The 25,919-nt window shown below is 31.9% G+C and overlaps 1 protein-coding gene across 1 annotated transcript in view; it reads left to right on the plus strand.

Annotated features, from left to right (window-relative positions):
• Positions 1 to 24,954, plus strand: part of LOC142657015 (G-protein coupled receptor 54-like) — a 50,927-nt gene extending 25,973 nt beyond the window's left edge. Inside the window, exons 2-5 of the mRNA XM_075832068.1 lie at positions 18,659 to 18,783; positions 20,634 to 20,769; positions 22,713 to 22,951; positions 24,140 to 24,954. Coding sequence (XP_075688183.1) covers positions 18,659 to 18,783; positions 20,634 to 20,769; positions 22,713 to 22,951; positions 24,140 to 24,514 — 875 coding nt within the window. The 3' untranslated portion in view covers positions 24,515 to 24,954. The remainder of the gene's footprint in view (positions 1 to 18,658; positions 18,784 to 20,633; positions 20,770 to 22,712; positions 22,952 to 24,139) is intronic.
• Positions 24,955 to 25,919: the final 965 nt, after the last annotated feature.

Genomic DNA, 25,919 nt, shown 5'->3' on the forward strand with positions numbered 1-25,919 from the left:
TTATTATATGAAGATACATATATACATCTATTATACATCAGGATACATTATTATATGGAGATACATATATACATCTATCACACATCAGGATACATTATTATATGAAGATACATATATACCTCTATTACACATCAGGATACATTATTATATGAAGATACATATATACATCTATTATACATCAGGATACATTATTATATGAAGATACATATATACATCTATTACACATCAGGATAAATTATTATATGAAGATACATATATACATCTGTTACACATCAGGATACATTATTATATGGAGATACATATATACATCTATTACACATCAGGACACATTATTATATGAAGATACATATATACATCTATTACACATCAGGATACATTATTATATGAAGATACATATATACCTCTATTACACATCAGGATACATTATTATATGAAGATACATATATACATCTATTACACATCAGGATACATTATTATATGAAGATACATATATACATCTATTACACATCAGGACACATTATTATATGAAGATACATATATACCTCTATTACACATCAGGATACATTATTATATGGAGATACATAGACACATCTATTACACATCAGGATACATTATTATATGAAGATACATATACATCTATTACACATCAGGACACGTTATTATATGGAGATACATATATACATCTATTACACATCAGGATACATTATTATATGAAGATACATATATACATCTATTACACATCAGGATACATTATTATATGGAGATACGTATACACATCTATTACACATCAGGATACATTATTATATGAAGATACATATATACATCTATTACACATCAGGATACATTATTATATGGAGATACATATATACATCTATTACACATCAGGATACATTATTATATGAAGATACATATATACATCTATTACACATCAGGACACATTATTATATGAAGATACATATATACATCTATTATACATCAGGATACATTATTATATGAAGATACGTATATACATCTATTACACATCAGGATACATTATTATATGGAGATACATATATACATCTATTACACATCAGGATACATTATTATATGAAGATACATATATACATCTATTACACATCAGGATACATTATTATATGGAGATACATATATACATCTATTACACATCAGGATACATTATTATATGGAGATACATATATACATCCATTACACATCAGGACACATTATTATATGAAGATACATATATACATCTATTACACATCAGGATACATTATTATATGAAGATACATATATACATCTATCACACATCAGGATACATTATTATATGGAGATACATATATACATCCATTACACATCAGGATACATTATTATATGGAGATACATATATACATCTATCACACATCAGGATACATTATTATATGAAGATACATATATACATCTATTATACATCAGGATACATTATTATATGGAGATACATATATACATCTATTACACATCAGGATACATTATTATATGAAGATACATATATACCTCTATTACACATCAGGATACATTATTATATGAAGATACATATACACATATATTACACATCAGGATACGTTATTATATGAAGATACATATATACATCTATTACACATCAGGATACATTATTATATGAAGATACATATATACATCTATTACACATCAGGATACATTATTATATGAAGATACATATATACCTCTATTACACATCAGGATACATTATTATATGAAGATACATATACACATCTATTACACATCAGGATACGTTATTATATGAAGATACATATATACATCTATTACACATCAGGATACGTTATTATATGAAGATACATATATACATCTATTACACATCAGGATACATTATTATATGGAGATACATATACATCTATTACACATCAGGATACATTATTATATGGAGATACATATATACATCTATTACACATCAGGACACATTATTATATGAAGATACATATATACATCTATTACACATCAGGATACATTATTATATGGAGATACATATATACCTCTATTACACATCAGGATACATTATTATATGGAGATACATATATACATCTATTACACATCAGGACACATTATTATATGAAGATACATATATACATCTATTACACATCAGGACACATTATTATATGAAGATACATATATACATCTATTACACATCAGGATACATTATTATATGAAGATACATATATACATCTATTACACATCAGGATACATTATTATATGAAGATACATATATACATCTATTACACATCAGGATACGTTATTATATGGAGATACATATACATCTATTACACATCAGGATACATTATTATATGGAGATACATATATACATCTATTACACATCAGGACACATTATTATATGAAGATACATATATACATCTATTACACATCAGGACACATTATTATATGGAGATACATATATACATCTATTACACATCAGGACACATTATTATATGGAGATACATATATACATCTATTATACATCAGGATACATTATTATATGAAGATACATATATACATCTATTACACATCAGGATACATTATTATATGGAGATACATATATACATCTATTACACATCAGGATACATTATTATATGGAGATACATATACATCTATTACACATCAGGACACGTTATTATATGAAGATACATATATACATCTATTACACATCAGGACACATTATTATATGAAGATACATATATACATCTATTACACATCAGGATACGTTATTATATGAAGATACATATATACATCTATTACACATCAGGACACATTATTATATGGAGATACATATATACATCTATTACACATCAGGACACATTATTATATGGAGATACATATATACATCTATTGCACATCAGGACACATTATTATATGGAGATACATATATACATCTATTACACATCAGGATACATTATTATATGAAGATACATATATACATCTATTACACATCAGGATACGTTATTATATGAAGATACATATATACATCTATTACACATCAGGATACATTATTATATGGAGATACATATACATCTATTACACATCAGGATACATTATTATATGGAGATACATATATACATCTATTACACATCAGGACACATTATTATATGGAGATACATATATACATCTATTACACATCAGGACACATTATTATATGAAGATACATATATACATCTATTACACATCAGGATACATTATTATATGAAGATACATATATACATCTATTACACATCAGGATACGTTATTATATGAAGATACATATATACATCTATTACACATCAGGATACATTATTATATGGAGATACATATACATCTATTACACATCAGGATACATTATTATATGGAGATACATATATACATCTATTACACATCAGGACACATTATTATATGGAGATACATATATACATCTATTACACATCAGGACACATTATTATATGGAGATACATATATACATCTATTATACATCAGGATACATTATTATATGAAGATACATATATACATCTATTACACATCAGGATACATTATTATATGGAGATACATATATACATCTATTACACATCAGGATACATTATTATATGGAGATACATATATACATCTATCACACATCAGGATACATTATTATATGGAGATACATATATACATCTATTACACATCAGGACACATTATTATATGGAGATACATATATACATCTATTACACATCAGGATACATTATTATATGGAGATACATATATACATCTATCACACATCAGGACACATTATTATATGGAGATACGTATATACATCTATTATACATCAGGATACATTATTATATGGAGATACATATATACATCTATTACACATCAGGACACGTTATTATATGAAGATACATATATACATCTATTACACATCAGGACACATTATTATATGGAGATACATATATACATCTATTACACATCAGGACACATTATTATATGGAGATACATATATACATCTATTACACATCAGGACACATTATTATATGGAGATACATATATACATCTATTACACATCAGGACACATTATTATATGGAGATACATATACATCTATTACACATCAGGATACATTATTATATGAAGATACATATATACATCTATTACACATCAGGATACATTATTATATGAAGATACATATATACATCTATTACACATCAGGATACATTATTATATGAAGATACATATATACATCTATTACACATCAGGATACATTATTATATGAAGATACATATATACATCTATTACACATCAGGATACGTTATTATATGAAGATACATATATACATCTATTACACATCAGGATACATTATTATATGGAGATACATATACATCTATTACACATCAGGATACATTATTATATGGAGATACATATATACATCTATTACACATCAGGACACATTATTATATGGAGATACATATATACATCTATTACACATCAGGATACATTATTATATGGAGATACATATATACATCTATTACACATCAGGACACATTATTATATGGAGATACATATATACATCTATTACACATCAGGATACATTATTATATGGAGATACATATATACATCTATTACACATCAGGACACATTATTATATGAAGATACATATATACATCTATTACACATCAGGATACATTATTATATGAAGATACATATATACATCTATTACACATCAGGATACATTATTATATGAAGATACATATATACATCTATTACACATCAGGATACATTATTATATGAAGATACATATATACATCTATTACACATCAGGATACATTATTATATGGAGATACATATATACATCTATTACACATCAGGATACATTATTATATGAAGATACATATATACATCTATTACACATCAGGATACATTATTATATGAAGATACATATATACATCTATTACACATCAGGACACATTATTATATGGAGATACATATATACATCTATTACACATCAGGATACATTATTATATGGAGATACATATATACATCTATTACACATCAGGATACATTATTATATGAAGATACATATATACATCTATTACACATCAGGATACATTATTATATGAAGATACATATATACCTCTATTACACATCAGGATACATTATTATATGGAGATACATATATACATCTATTACACATCAGGATACATTATTATATGGAGATACATATATACATCTATTACACATCAGGATACATTATTATATGGAGATACATATACATCTATTACACATCAGGACACGTTATTATATGAAGATACATATATACATCTATTACACATCAGGATACATTATTATATGAAGATACATATATACATCTATTACACATCAGGACACATTATTATATGGAGATACATATATACATCCATTACACATCAGGATACATTATTATATGGAGATACATATACACATCTATTACACATCAGGATACGTTATTATATGAAGATACGTATATACATCCATTACACATCAGGATACATTATTATATGGAGATACATATATACATCTATTACACATCAGGACACATTATTATATGGAGATACATATATACATCTATTACACATCAGGACACATTATTATATGGAGATACATATATACATCTATTACACATCAGGACACATTATTATATGGAGATACATATATACATCTATTACACATCAGGATACATTATTATATGAAGATACATATATACATCTATTACACATCAGGATACATTATTATATGGAGATACATATATACATCTATTACACATCAGGATACATTATTATATGAAGATACATATATACATCTATTACACATCAGGATACATTATTATATGGAGATACATATACATCTATTACACATCAGGATACATTATTATATGGAGATACATATATACATCTATTACACATCAGGACACATTATTATATGAAGATACATATATACATCTATTACACATCAGGATACATTATTATATGGAGATACATATATACATCTATTACACATCAGGACACATTATTATATGGAGATACATATATACATCTATTACACATCAGGACACGTTATTATATGAAGATACATATATACCTCTATTACACATCAGGACACATTATTATATGGAGATACATATATACATCTATTACACATCAGGATACATTATTATATGAAGATACATATATACATCTATTACACATCAGGATACATTATTATATGGAGATACATATATACATCTATTATACATCAGGATACATTATTATATGAAGATACATATATACGTCTATTACACATCAGGATACAATATTATATGAAGATACATATATACATCCATTACACATCAGGATACATTATTATATGGAGATACGTATATACATCTATTACACATCAGGATACATTATTATATGGAGATACATATATACATCCATTACACATCAGGATACATTATTATATGAAGATACATATATACATCCATTACACATCAGGATACATTATTATATGAAGATACATATATACATCCATTACACATCAGGATACATTATTATATGGAGATACGTATATACATCTATTACACATCAGGATACATTATTATATGGAGATACATATATACCTCTATTACACATCAGGATACATTATTATATGGAGATACATATATACATCTATTACACATCAGGACACATTATTATATGAAGATACATATATACATCTATTACACATCAGGATACATTATTATATGAAGATACATATATACATCTATTACACATCAGGATACATTATTATATGAAGATACATATATACCTCTATTACACATCAGGATACATTATTATATGAAGATACATATACACATCTATTACACATCAGGATACGTTATTATATGAAGATACATATATACATCTATTACACATCAGGATACGTTATTATATGAAGATACATATATACATCTATTACACATCAGGATACATTATTATATGGAGATACATATACATCTATTACACATCAGGATACATTATTATATGGAGATACATATATACATCTATTACACATCAGGACACATTATTATATGAAGATACATATATACATCTATTACACATCAGGATACATTATTATATGGAGATACATATATACCTCTATTACACATCAGGATACATTATTATATGGAGATACATATATACATCTATTACACATCAGGACACATTATTATATGAAGATACATATATACATCTATTACACATCAGGACACATTATTATATGAAGATACATATATACATCTATTACACATCAGGATACATTATTATATGAAGATACATATATACATCTATTACACATCAGGATACATTATTATATGAAGATACATATATACATCTATTACACATCAGGATACGTTATTATATGGAGATACATATACATCTATTACACATCAGGATACATTATTATATGGAGATACATATATACATCTATTACACATCAGGACACATTATTATATGAAGATACATATATACATCTATTACACATCAGGACACATTATTATATGGAGATACATATATACATCTATTACACATCAGGACACATTATTATATGGAGATACATATATACATCTATTATACATCAGGATACATTATTATATGAAGATACATATATACATCTATTACACATCAGGATACATTATTATATGGAGATACATATATACATCTATTACACATCAGGATACATTATTATATGGAGATACATATACATCTATTACACATCAGGACACGTTATTATATGAAGATACATATATACATCTATTACACATCAGGATACATTATTATATGAAGATACATATATACATCTATTACACATCAGGATACATTATTATATGAAGATACATATATACCTCTATTACACATCAGGATACATTATTATATGAAGATACATATACACATATATTACACATCAGGATACGTTATTATATGAAGATACATATATACCTCTATTACACATCAGGATACATTATTATATGAAGATACGTATATACATCTATTACACATCAGGACACATTATTATATGAAGATACATATATACATCTATTACACATCAGGACACATTATTATATGAAGATACATATATACATCTATTACACATCAGGATACATTATTATATGAAGATACATATATACATCTATTACACATCAGGATACATTATTATATGAAGATACATATATACATCTATTACACATCAGGATACGTTATTATATGGAGATACATATACATCTATTACACATCAGGATACATTATTATATGGAGATACATATATACATCTATTACACATCAGGACACATTATTATATGAAGATACATATATACATCTATTACACATCAGGACACATTATTATATGGAGATACATATATACATCTATTACACATCAGGACACATTATTATATGGAGATACATATATACATCTATTATACATCAGGATACATTATTATATGAAGATACATATATACATCTATTACACATCAGGATACGTTATTATATGGAGATACATATATACATCTATTACACATCAGGATACATTATTATATGGAGATACATATATACATCTATTACACATCAGGATACATTATTATATGAAGATACATATACACATCTATTACACATCAGGATACGTTATTATATGAAGATACATATATACATCTATTACACATCAGGATACATTATTATATGGAGATACATATATACATCTATTACACATCAGGATACATTATTATATGGAGATACATATACATCTATTACACATCAGGATACGTTATTATATGAAGATACATATATACATCTATTACACATCAGGATACATTATTATATGAAGATACATATATACATCTATTACACATCAGGACACATTATTATATGAAGATACATATATACATCTATTACACATCAGGATACGTTATTATATGAAGATACATATATACATCTATTACACATCAGGACACATTATTATATGAAGATACATATATACATCTATTACACATCAGGATACGTTATTATATGAAGATACATATATACATCTATTACACATCAGGACACATTATTATATGGAGATACATATATACATCTATTACACATCAGGACACATTATTATATGGAGATACGTATATACATCTATTACACATCAGGATACATTATTATATGAAGATACGTATATACATCCATTACACATCAGGATACATTATTATATGAAGATACATATATACATCTATTACACATCAGGATACATTATTATATGGAGATACATATATACATCTATTACACATCAGGATACATTATTATATGGAGATACATATATACATCTATTACACATCAGGATACATTATTATATGGAGATACATATATACATCTATTACACATCAGGATACATTATTATATGAAGATACATATATACATCTATTACACATCAGGATACATTATTATATGAAGATACATATATACATCTATTATACATCAGGATACATTATTATATGAAGATACGTATATACATCTATTACACATCAGGATACATTATTATATGAAGATACATATATACATCTATCACACATCAGGATACATTATTATATGGAGATACATATATACATCTATTACACATCAGGATACATTATTATATGAAGATACATATATACATCTATTACACATCAGGATACATTATTATATGAAGATACATATATACATCTATTACACATCAGGACACATTATTATATGGAGATACATATATACATCTATTACACATCAGGATACATTATTATATGAAGATACGTATATACATCCATTACACATCAGGATACATTATTATATGAAGATACATATATACATCTATTACACATCAGGATACATTATTATATGGAGATACATATACACATCTATTACACATCAGGATACATTATTATATGAAGATACATATACATCTATTACACATCAGGACACGTTATTATATGGAGATACATATATACATCTATTACACATCAGGATACATTATTATATGAGGATACATATATACATCTATTATACATCAGGATACATTATTATATGAAGATACATATATACCTCTATTACACATCAGGATACATTATTATATGAAGATACATATATACCTCTATTACACATCAGGATACATTATTATATGAAGATACATATATACCTCTATTACACATCAGGATACATTATTATATGAAGATACATATATACATCTATTACACATCAGGATAAATTATTATATGAAGATACATATATACATCTGTTACACATCAGGATACATTATTATATGGAGATACATATATACATCTATTACACATCAGGACACATTATTATATGAAGATACATATATACATCTATTACACATCAGGATACATTATTATATGGAGATACATATATACATCTATTACACATCAGGATACATTATTATATGGAGATACATATATACATCTATTACACATCAGGATACATTATTATATGAAGATACATATATACATCTATTACACATCAGGATACATTATTATATGAAGATACATATATACATCTATTACACATCAGGACACATTATTATATGGAGATACATATATACATATATTATACATCAGGATACATTATTATATGAAGATACATATATACATCTATTACACATCAGGATACATTATTATATGAAGATACGTATATACATCCATTACACATCAGGATACATTATTATATGAAGATACATATATACATCTATTACACATCAGGATACATTATTATATGGAGATACATATACACATCTATTACACATCAGGATACATTATTATATGAAGATACATATACATCTGTTATACATCAGGATACATTATTATATGGAGATACATATATACATCTATTACACATCAGGATACATTATTATATGGAGATACATATATACATCTATTACACATCAGGATACATTATTATATGGAGATACATATATACATCTATTACACATCAGGATACATTATTATATGAGGATACATATATACATCTATTATACATCAGGATACATTATTATATGAAGATACATATATACATCTATTACACATCAGGATACATTATTATATGAAGATACATATATACATCTATTACACATCAGGACACATTATTATATGAAGATACATATATACATCTATTACACATCAGGATACATTATTATATGAAGATACATATATACCTCTATTACACATCAGGATACATTATTATATGGAGATACATATATACCTCTATTACACATCAGGATACATTATTATATGAAGATACATATATACATCTATTACACATCAGGATACATTATTATATGAAGATACATATATACCTCTATTACACATCAGGATACATTATTATATGAAGATACATATATACATCTATTATACATCAGGATACATTATTATATGGAGATACATATATACATCTATCACACATCAGGATACATTATTATATGAAGATACATATATACCTCTATTACACATCAGGATACATTATTATATGAAGATACATATATACATCTATTATACATCAGGATACATTATTATATGAAGATACATATATACATCTATTACACATCAGGATAAATTATTATATGAAGATACATATATACATCTGTTACACATCAGGATACATTATTATATGGAGATACATATATACATCTATTACACATCAGGACACATTATTATATGAAGATACATATATACATCTATTACACATCAGGATACATTATTATATGAAGATACATATATACCTCTATTACACATCAGGATACATTATTATATGAAGATACATATATACATCTATTACACATCAGGATACATTATTATATGAAGATACATATATACATCTATTACACATCAGGACACATTATTATATGAAGATACATATATACCTCTATTACACATCAGGATACATTATTATATGGAGATACATAGACACATCTATTACACATCAGGATACATTATTATATGAAGATACATATACATCTATTACACATCAGGACACGTTATTATATGGAGATACATATATACATCTATTACACATCAGGATACATTATTATATGAAGATACATATATACATCTATTACACATCAGGATACATTATTATATGGAGATACGTATACACATCTATTACACATCAGGATACATTATTATATGAAGATACATATATACATCTATTACACATCAGGATACATTATTATATGGAGATACATATATACATCTATTACACATCAGGATACATTATTATATGAAGATACATATATACATCTATTACACATCAGGACACATTATTATATGAAGATACATATATACATCTATTATACATCAGGATACATTATTATATGAAGATACGTATATACATCTATTACACATCAGGATACATTATTATATGGAGATACATATATACATCTATTACACATCAGGATACATTATTATATGAAGATACATATATACATCTATTACACATCAGGATACATTATTATATGGAGATACATATATACATCTATTACACATCAGGATACATTATTATATGGAGATACATATATACATCCATTACACATCAGGACACATTATTATATGAAGATACATATATACATCTATTACACATCAGGATACATTATTATATGAAGATACATATATACATCTATCACACATCAGGATACATTATTATATGGAGATACATATATACATCCATTACACATCAGGATACATTATTATATGGAGATACATATATACATCTATCACACATCAGGATACATTATTATATGAAGATACATATATACATCTATTATACATCAGGATACATTATTATATGGAGATACATATATACATCTATTACACATCAGGATACATTATTATATGAAGATACATATATACCTCTATTACACATCAGGATACATTATTATATGAAGATACATATACACATATATTACACATCAGGATACGTTATTATATGAAGATACATATATACATCTATTACACATCAGGATACATTATTATATGAAGATACATATATACATCTATTACACATCAGGATACATTATTATATGAAGATACATATATACCTCTATTACACATCAGGATACATTATTATATGAAGATACATATACACATCTATTACACATCAGGATACGTTATTATATGAAGATACATATATACATCTATTACACATCAGGATACGTTATTATATGAAGATACATATATACATCTATTACACATCAGGATACATTATTATATGGAGATACATATACATCTATTACACATCAGGATACATTATTATATGGAGATACATATATACATCTATTACACATCAGGACACATTATTATATGAAGATACATATATACATCTATTACACATCAGGATACATTATTATATGGAGATACATATATACCTCTATTACACATCAGGATACATTATTATATGGAGATACATATATACATCTATTACACATCAGGACACATTATTATATGAAGATACATATATACATCTATTACACATCAGGACACATTATTATATGAAGATACATATATACATCTATTACACATCAGGATACATTATTATATGAAGATACATATATACATCTATTACACATCAGGATACATTATTATATGAAGATACATATATACATCTATTACACATCAGGATACGTTATTATATGGAGATACATATACATCTATTACACATCAGGATACATTATTATATGGAGATACATATATACATCTATTACACATCAGGACACATTATTATATGAAGATACATATATACATCTATTACACATCAGGACACATTATTATATGGAGATACATATATACATCTATTACACATCAGGACACATTATTATATGGAGATACATATATACATCTATTATACATCAGGATACATTATTATATGAAGATACATATATACATCTATTACACATCAGGATACATTATTATATGGAGATACATATATACATCTATTACACATCAGGATACATTATTATATGGAGATACATATACATCTATTACACATCAGGACACGTTATTATATGAAGATACATATATACATCTATTACACATCAGGACACATTATTATATGAAGATACATATATACATCTATTACACATCAGGATACGTTATTATATGAAGATACATATATACATCTATTACACATCAGGACACATTATTATATGGAGATACATATATACATCTATTACACATCAGGACACATTATTATATGGAGATACATATATACATCTATTGCACATCAGGACACATTATTATATGGAGATACATATATACATCTATTACACATCAGGATACATTATTATATGAAGATACATATATACATCTATTACACATCAGGATACGTTATTATATGAAGATACATATATACATCTATTACACATCAGGATACATTATTATATGGAGATACATATACATCTATTACACATCAGGATACATTATTATATGGAGATACATATATACATCTATTACACATCAGGACACATTATTATATGGAGATACATATATACATCTATTACACATCAGGACACATTATTATATGAAGATACATATATACATCTATTACACATCAGGATACATTATTATATGAAGATACATATATACATCTATTACACATCAGGATACGTTATTATATGAAGATACATATATACATCTATTACACATCAGGATACATTATTATATGGAGATACATATACATCTATTACACATCAGGATACATTATTATATGGAGATACATATATACATCTATTACACATCAGGACACATTATTATATGGAGATACATATATACATCTATTACACATCAGGACACATTATTATATGGAGATACATATATACATCTATTATACATCAGGATACATTATTATATGAAGATACATATATACATCTATTACACATCAGGATACATTATTATATGGAGATACATATATACATCTATTACACATCAGGATACATTATTATATGGAGATACATATATACATCTATCACACATCAGGATACATTATTATATGGAGATACATATATACATCTATTACACATCAGGACACATTATTATATGGAGATACATATATACATCTATTACACATCAGGATACATTATTATATGGAGATACATATATACATCTATCACACATCAGGACACATTATTATATGGAGATACGTATATACATCTATTATACATCAGGATACATTATTATATGGAGATACATATATACATCTATTACACATCAGGACACGTTATTATATGAAGATACATATATACATCTATTACACATCAGGACACATTATTATATGGAGATACATATATACATCTATTACACATCAGGACACATTATTATATGGAGATACATATATACATCTATTACACATCAGGACACATTATTATATGGAGATACATATATACATCTATTACACATCAGGACACATTATTATATGGAGATACATATACATCTATTACACATCAGGATACATTATTATATGAAGATACATATATACATCTATTACACATCAGGATACATTATTATATGAAGATACATATATACATCTATTACACATCAGGATACATTATTATATGAAGATACATATATACATCTATTACACATCAGGATACATTATTATATGAAGATACATATATACATCTATTACACATCAGGATACGTTATTATATGAAGATACATATATACATCTATTACACATCAGGATACATTATTATATGGAGATACATATACATCTATTACACATCAGGATACATTATTATATGGAGATACATATATACATCTATTACACATCAGGACACATTATTATATGGAGATACATATATACATCTATTACACATCAGGATACATTATTATATGGAGATACATATATACATCTATTACACATCAGGACACATTATTATATGGAGATACATATATACATCTATTACACATCAGGATACATTATTATATGGAGATACATATATACATCTATTACACATCAGGACACATTATTATATGAAGATACATATATACATCTATTACACATCAGGATACATTATTATATGAAGATACATATATACATCTATTACACATCAGGATACATTATTATATGAAGATACATATATACATCTATTACACATCAGGATACATTATTATATGAAGATACATATATACATCTATTACACATCAGGATACATTATTATATGGAGATACATATATACATCTATTACACATCAGGATACATTATTATATGAAGATACATATATACATCTATTACACATCAGGATACATTATTATATGAAGATACATATATACCTCTATTACACATCAGGATACATTATTATATGGAGATACATATATACATCTATTACACATCAGGATACATTATTATATGGAGATACATATATACATCTATTACACATCAGGATACATTATTATATGGAGATACATATACATCTATTACACATCAGGACACGTTATTATATGAAGATACATATATACATCTATTACACATCAGGATACATTATTATATGAAGATACATATATACATCTATTACACATCAGGACACATTATTATATGGAGATACATATATACATCCATTACACATCAGGATACATTATTATATGGAGATACATATACACATCTATTACACATCAGGATACGTTATTATATGAAGATACGTATATACATCCATTACACATCAGGATACATTATTATATGGAGATACATATATACATCTATTACACATCAGGACACATTATTATATGGAGATACATATATACATCTATTACACATCAGGACACATTATTATATGGAGATACATATATACATCTATTACACATCAGGACACATTATTATATGGAGATACATATATACATCTATTACACATCAGGATACATTATTATATGAAGATACATATATACATCTATTACACATCAGGATACATTATTATATGGAGATACATATATACATCTATTACACATCAGGATACATTATTATATGAAGATACATATATACATCTATTACACATCAGGATACATTATTATATGGAGATACATATACATCTATTACACATCAGGATACATTATTATATGGAGATACATATATACATCTATTACACATCAGGACACATTATTATATGAAGATACATATATACATCTATTACACATCAGGATACATTATTATATGGAGATACATATATACATCTATTACACATCAGGACACATTATTATATGGAGATACATATATACATCTATTACACATCAGGACACGTTATTATATGAAGATACATATATACCTCTATTACACATCAGGACACATTATTATATGGAGATACATATATACATCTATTACACATCAGGATACATTATTATATGAAGATACATATATACATCTATTACACATCAGGATACATTATTATATGGAGATACATATATACATCTATTATACATCAGGATACATTATTATATGAAGATACATATATACGTCTATTACACATCAGGATACAATATTATATGAAGATACATATATACATCCATTACACATCAGGATACATTATTATATGGAGATACGTATATACATCTATTACACATCAGGATACATTATTATATGGAGATACATATATACATCCATTACACATCAGGATACATTATTATATGAAGATACATATATACATCCATTACACATCAGGATACATTATTATATGAAGATACATATATACATCCATTACACATCAGGATACATTATTATATGGAGATACGTATATACATCTATTACACATCAGGATACATTATTATATGGAGATACATATATACCTCTATTACACATCAGGATACATTATTATATGGAGATACATATATACATCTATTACACATCAGGACACATTATTATATGAAGATACATATATACATCTATTATACATCAGGATACATTATTATATGAAGATACATATATGTTATATATAAAGAATAGGCAAAGAAGCAGCACTCCAAAAATATAAGGATTTATTTAGCACCACATCTCAGTGCAACGTTTCATTTTCAATCATTCTTTCATTGTGAGAGTGAAACGTTGCACTGAGATGTGGTGCTAAATAAATCCTTATATTTTTGGAGTGCTGCTTCTTTGACTATTTTTTGTACTGACTTTGAGGAGAGGTCACTCCTTTTGAAGCTCGGCACTACCGAGAGAATGTTTTCCTTTACTGACAGCAAGCAGAGCTATTGAAAATGGTGAGAAATTGAAAATCAAAGTATCCCCCAAACATGGCTTAACTTTGATTTTCCTATGCCCCATACACCACCGTAATCTGTTATTCTTTCCGCTTTTGTGGGATCTGCTGACAATGTGTATGGATGAGGGGTTATCAGTCACCCCTGGGTATCTTATCTAGGGGAGGAGGGTAATTGGACATATTGCATTTTACCAGCTCATCCTTTACTTCATCCCCCCAAATAAGTGTTATACGAGGTGCTTAGCAGCCGCTTACCCCGATCCCTCCATTGGGACTTGTATCCACATTCAGCCGGATGATCGGCCTTCAGGGACTCAATGCTTCAGTTTATTCAGGACTTGTGGTCACATGATGCAGCCGGAGATATGGAATTATCTGACTCACTATTATTGTTGCTTTCTCCCCCAGCTAACTTGGCATCTACCGACATCATGTTTCTATTGTGCTGCGTGCCCTTTACTGCAACGCTCTACCCTCTGCCCAGCTGGGTGTTTGGAGACTTCATGTGCAAGTTTGTGGCGTATCTGCAGCAGGTAAAGGTGCAGCGGGGGATGTGTGGACTTTACAGCTGTTCTATACAGGTTTCCATACATGGTGGGATTTTCTATGAAAGAAAATGACTTTAAATGCTATGTTCACCTTTGAAAACCTGTTGGTTTTTTTTTAAATTAATAAAATTGTCTATCAGTGCGATTGGTGCAACTTTGTAACTCGTTTTTATTCAAAATGATTTTTACTTTTTGTGACACAGCTGCTTTGTATTCAGTATATAGAGCAGCTGGATTGTGTGCTAGAACCTGAATCCGTCAGTCCTGCAGGACTGACAGTTTCAGTGTCATTGGGTCCTGCATGTCTCAGACACGCAGGATCCACCTGTTATCGATCACATCTAAGTTATGAACTATCAGAGACATGCAGGACCCGATGTCACCGAACCCGTCAGTCCAGCTGATCTGACGGATTCAGGTCTCAGCGCAAGATACAGCTGCTCTCTATACAGGATACAAAGCAGCAGTGTCACAAAAAGTAAAAATATTATTTTCTGATACAGAGTTCCAAATCCCCTGCATAGATATAGGGGGAAATTTATATTAAACAACCCCTCAGCTGTAAGAACTATTAGGGCAAAGCCCCACGTGGCGGAATTGCTCTGGAATTCCGCTGCGGACACTCCGCAGCGTTAATCCGCAGTGGACCCGTTTCTCCATTGTCTTCCACTGCTTTGTGGTTGGGTTCGTTTAGACGATACGGAAAATTCCGCTGCGGAGCATAGGCTGCGGTGCGGAATTTGGTGTCTGCCGCATACAATGGTTGTTGCGGACGTGTGGCGGACTGGTTGCGGACTCATGGCGGAAGTTCTCCATTGACTTCAATGGAGATTCTAAATTCCGCAATGAAGTCCGCAGCTGTCATGCACATGTTATTTGTGCTGCGGATGCGTCTTGCTTTTTTAACATGACATTTCTTCATTCTGGCTGGACCTATGTATTTCTAGGTCTACAGCCAGACTGAGGAAGTCAATGGGGCTCCCGGAATTACGGGAGCGTTGCTAGGCGACGTCAGTAAATAGTCACTGTCCAGGGTGCTGAAAGAGTTAAGCGATCGGCAGTAACTGTTTCTGCACCCTGGACAGTGACTACCGATCTCAATATACATGTATCTGTAAAAAAAAATATAAGTTCATACTTACTGAGAACTCCCTGCTTCTGTCTCCAGTCCGGCCTCCCAGGATGACGTTTCAGTCTAAGTGACGGCTGCAGCCAATCACAGGCCAATCACAGGCTGCAGCCAATCACAGGCCAATCACAGGCTGCAGCCAATCACAGGCCAATCACAGGCTGCAGCGGTCACATGGACTGCCGTGTCATCCAGGGAGGTCGGGCTGGATGCCGAAAGAGGGACGCGTCACCAAGACAACGGCCGGTAAGTATGAAATTCTTTTACTTTCACTAGGGAAAGTGCTGTCCCTTCTCTCTATCCTGCACTGATAGAGAGAAGGGAAGTACTTTCACCTCAATACGCAACGGCTAGTCCGCATCAATTTACTGCACATTTTGGGCAGATCCGCCACAGAATCTGCAACGCAGATTCTGTGCGGCATTGATGCGGACAGTTGCGGAAGAAATGCGCCACGTGGGGCCATGCCCTTAGTCTGTCCAGGTTTTCAACATTTGGATGTAAACCAGGATGGTCCTATTCATTGACAGCAAGCAGAGATCTTGAAAGTTGTGGTGAATTGAAACAAAGTCTATTTGAAAGCTGCAGAACTGTTGATTATATGGTGATTAAGCTTTATTTGCCCCTTGTGAAGCCCCTGTCAGCTGCCATCTTGGTAGAGTCATTCTCTTGATGTATCGAGTCACTTCTCTGTGATTGGTCGCAGGTTACGGTCCAGGCCACCTGTATCACCCTGACAGCGATGAGTGCCGACCGCTGCTACGCCACATTATATCCGCTGAGGTCACTGAGGCAGCGGACCCCCAGAGTGGCCATGATCGTCAGCATCTGTATCTGGATAGGTAAGAAGTTTCTTCATCATTTAGAATAAATGAAAGACTTGAAACTATGACTTAAAGTGTAACGAAACTTTTAAAAAACTTTTGACATGTCAGAAGTTTTGATCCGTCGGGGTCTGTGCACTGATTGTAAAACTGAAGCAGCAAAAGCGCTCTGGTGGGGGCTGTTACGCTTCGTTGCTGATCAACTTTCCTCGGAGCAGTGTACGGGCTCAATAGAAAGTCTGACTCCGTACACCAAGGAAAGACGATCAGAAACAAAGCAGCACAGAAATCGCTTGAGGGCTTCTGCCGCTTCGTTTTAGCGATCGGTGGGGGTCTCAGCGCTCGGAACCCCAGCAATCAAAACTTCTGACATGTCAAAAAAATGTAAAAAGTTTAGTTACCCTTTAAGGTTGACGTGTCGCCTGTGCTCCTGACTACTCTTGACCAGTCTCTTGCTCATGTGCAGTCGCTGTGTGCAGTCTCTTGCTTCTGTGCAGTCTCTGTGTGCAGTCTCTTCCTCCTGGGCAGTCACTGTGTGCAGTCTCTTCCTCCGGGGCAGTCACTGTGTGCAGTCTCTTCCTCCTGTGCAGTCACTGTGTGCAGTCTCTTTCTCATGTGCAGTCTCCTCCTGTGCAGTCTCCTCCTCCTGTGCAGTCACTGTGTGCAGTCTCTTTCTCATGTGCATTCACTGTGTGCAGTCTCTATCTCATGTGCAGTCACTGTGTGCAGTCTCTTGCTCATGTACAGTCAGTCACTGTGTGCAGTCTCTTGCTCATGTGCAGTCTCCTCCTCCTGTGCAGTCTCCTCCTCCTGTGCAGTCTCTTCCTCCTGTGCAGTCTCTTCCTCCTGTGCAGTCTCTTCCTCCTGTGCAGTCTCTTCCTCCTGTTCAGTCTCCTCCTCCTGTGCAGTCTCCTCCTCCTGTGCAGTCTCTTCCTCCTGTGCAGTCTCCTCCTCCTGTGCAGTCTCTTCCTCCTGTGCAGTCTCTTCCTCCTGTGCAGTCCTGTGTGCAGTCTTTTGCTCATGTGCAGTCCTGTGTGCAGTCTCTTCCTCCTGTGCAGTCCTATGTGCAGTCTCTTCCTCCTGTGCAGTCTCTTTCTCATGTGCAGTCGGTGTGCAGTCTCTATCTCATGTGCAGTCACTGTGTGCAGTCTCTTGCTCATGTGCAGTCGCTGTGTGCAGTCTCTTTCTCATGTGCAGTCGCTGTGTGCAGTCTCTTTCTCATGTGCAGTCGCTGTGTGCAGTCTCTTGCTCATGTGCAGTCGCTGTGTGCAGTCTCTTGCTCATGTGCAGTCCTGTGTGCAGTCTCTTTTTCTTGGAAGCTCAGCTGTTTGAGCTTCAGACTTCTCCTACCTTCAGTTTCTGGGACAGGAAGTAGCTGTCTGATAGCTGCTATTGTCGGTCATATTAGTTGACACTTGGACTCCCAGGGGTTTCTCCCTCTCTCAGATCTTCCTAGCAGTCACTTACAGTGAGAAGACCAACTACCCCTCCCAAACCTCTCAATGTGCATTGACATGCTTGTTTAAATCTCTGTCTGTAAAGTGACTGTCAGTGACCGAATGTTTCCTAGTCCCTCAGGGAAGTGTCAGACAGAGCGGAGACTTCACCCTCTAGGGCTATAAGGGGTTTGTTTTTTTTTTTTGTTTTGTTAATTTTTTCTTTTTTTAGCAAGGAAAGAAGGAATGCTGGGTAGTTCAGTGGTGACATTAGTGATAGAGGAAGTAGCTAACTTCTCCTCCTACTCAAGTTTCAGTATAAACCAGTACAACTGCAGCCTGGTATATCACTGCAGGGGGAAAAAAAAGGTAAGACCTGGGATTATGACCAAGGGCACCAATACTTTTGCAGTGCCACCACTTTACCCTCCAGAGCCACAAGAACTACACCAGAGCCTGGACAGTGGTTACACTTTTGGGATGTATACAAGGGATGTGATGTGTAACTATGAGTCCACTCCACAGGGTCCCTGCTGCTGTCCACACCCATCATCCCTTATCAGAAGATACAGAATGGCTACTGGTACGGGCCAAGGATCTACTGCATAGAGAAGTTTCCATCAGACACCCTGAAGAAAGCTTGTATCCTCTACCAGTTCCTTGCCGTCTACCTTCTGCCATTGCTGACCATCTGTCTGTGCTACTCATTAATGCTAAAGAGAGTCGGACAACCACTGGTGGAGCCCACGGACAACAACTATCAGGTACCACGGCTGTAAATCCACCACAATGTATCACCGAGGATCTAGAAATGTGTCAGGAACGTAACTAAAAATTGCTGAGCTCCATAGAAACACTTTTAATGATACCCAAGAGCATTTACCAGCCCCATGTCAATGTTAGGGTGAGGGCACACTTGCCTTCTCAGTCGCAGTGAGAAAATAAATAAAGTACAACTCCCATCGTGGACTGACAATTGATCACCATCAGACTACTGTGTCCCAGAGATATACTGTGCTTTCCCGAGCCCAAAATAAATACAACCCCCATTCTGATGCCTAACAAAAATTCAGAGACCGGAGCAGACGCCAAAATAAATGCAGGCGCCAGACCCCAAAATCCAAAATGAATGAAGACCAAGAACCAGACCCCTAAAAAAATTCAGACCCCAGAACAGACCTCTAAATTAGTTCAGACTACAGACTTGACCCCCCAAAAATTTAATTCAGGCCCCAGACCAGACCTCTGTTGCCTTTCCTCTGCTCGCTCCAGGGTCCTCTTCACTTCAGGGGGCTGCCACCCACAGGGTCCTAACATGGACCAGCGTCAGGATGTTGTGTGCGCCCGGAGCTGAAGAGGACTCTAGAGCGGTAAGTGCATAAGATTATTATTATTACCCGCTTCCATGGCCCCTTGAGTACCATGGGCCCCGTAGCTGTTACTATGGGTGCTCCGGCGGCAGTTACGTTCCTGAATTGTGCGCAGTGGATTATCAGATCTGGTACAGCACAGACGCATCAGCCAAATGCTCACTATATCGTGTTATATATACATTTTCTGTATGTGCCGATTCTGCAGTCACATTCAGAGCTGCATTCAAAATTCTCAGAGCTCTGACCTCACATCTCTCTACTGCCCCCTGTTGGTTTAGTTACTCTACCATCCGCTTTGTTGGAGATGGTTTATACCATAGATTCTTCCAGAATTCAATGCAGCAGAGTATCGTTCATCAGAGGATCCTAGCTCGGCCTGTTGGCGTCCATCTCTCGGCACAGTATCCCAAGTGGCAACCAGTAGAATTGTGAATGCAGCTCTAGGTGTGACTTGAGTATAAGACATGATGCACTTCAAGTTGAGTGCAAGATAAATGAAGCAACACATCTACAAAGTTACCCAGATTATATATAGATTATATCTACAAGTAAATCGGAATCGTTTCTTCATCCTACCAGGTGCAGCTGCTCTCTGAAAGAACCGTCGCCATGAGGAGCAAAATATCCAAAATGGTGATAGTGATTGTCCTTCTCTTCACCATCTGCTGGGGCCCCATCCAGCTCTTCAGCCTCTTCCAGGGATTCTACCCAGAATTTCAAGCCAATTACGCCACATACAAAATCAAGACTTGGGCCAATTGCATGTCCTACGCCAACTCGTCCATTAACCCCATCGTCTACGGCTTCATGGGCGCCAGCTTCAGAAAGTCCTTCAAGAAAGCCTTCCCTTTCATGTTCCGAAATAAAGTGAGGGATGGAAGCATCACCTCTGGGACTGCCCACAATGAAATGAAATTTGTCGCGATGGAGTCGCCCAACCAAGAGCCGAAGTGAAAGAGTTAAATGTACTTTTCATTACGTTTATGGAACCAAGCAAAGAACTGATGACGAACTCAGGAGATCTCATCCATGTCAATAGATCCGTAAAAAACCTGCGCAAGAAATGAAAACACGGCGCTCCAGAGTGAAGAAAACTTGTGGTATGACGAAAAATGATCGGAGAGAAATAACTGCTGCCGGGCGAGATGTGGTAATACCCGGCGCCAGTCTGACGTGGAGCAGTTTAAGACCAGGTGCAGATCCTTCTTGGCCGCACGTGCATTAAAGCAACCGCAATACGTAGCAGGAGCGAAGAAGAAAACCAGGGATAACCGGGCGCTGGTGGACGAAGGACGGAGAATGGAAACTGAACAAGATTATTTTAGAAAGATCCACGTTTCCACACAGAACTGGCGTCTTCCTCAGGTGGATATCTAACAGCAGCACAGTATACCGGGGTTTATATACAGATATATGGGAGACATGACATCATAGGGTCAGGGGGCGGGGTCTAAAGGGTTAAGGTCAGATAGTATTATGATCAATAAAAGTATTATAATAAATATAGGAAGTGCATTATATTAAAAAAAAATCATTAGTGGAATAAATACAATCATATAGACAGAAATCAGAGGATAGAAAATACAAGTCACGAAGGTTCATGTTACAGTGCGTGAGAGGGGCCGGCGGGAAAACTGGGGAAACCAACAGGCTCCCCGGGCACAGCGGCGGCAGCCACAACGATGGGCATTAAGTATTTACATATATATTGCAGAGCGGGGGATTTTGTGTTTGGACGGCGTGATTAAGTAATGGAGCGGGGGACCAATCAGAGCGCTCTGTAATTGTCAAGGCTACAGGGCGCAAATCAATACATAAAGTATAAATACCTATAAAGTCCAAGCCAAACAGAAACATTTCGACAATAAACATCCATATATATCAACACTGGAAATAAAGTACCTATAGAAATATATATATATATAGACATAATGGTATCCCAAACACAAGCAATAACCGATAGTACAAAATATAGCGCTGTCCAGTATATCAAAAATACTTTATTAGAACATATTATAAAAACATAAAGGCCATCAAAAAAAGGATATAGAAAAAATAACATACAATAAAATGTGGTGTATGAGGGATCACAAGGCATCAAATCCCATCCACAATCAGCACAGGGGTCCGGTCTATAAACACTGAACAGCAATATACAAATATACACCTCAAAAATGATTGTGTGTAGAAACATTACACTAGACAAGGGGTACAGATGTACAAGTAACAAGGATCAAAGACCCAAATTAAGTCAAATACCAACCGTGTTTTGCATATTGATCCCCCAAAAAATCCACAGACCACAACAAACTCCCCGACACGCGTTTCGCCGTCATCTTTTTCAAGGGGTAATGAACAG

Source organism: Rhinoderma darwinii, chromosome 7 (genome assembly GCF_050947455.1).
Source record: "Rhinoderma darwinii isolate aRhiDar2 chromosome 7, aRhiDar2.hap1, whole genome shotgun sequence".
Lineage (NCBI taxonomy): Eukaryota > Metazoa > Chordata > Amphibia > Anura > Rhinodermatidae > Rhinoderma > Rhinoderma darwinii.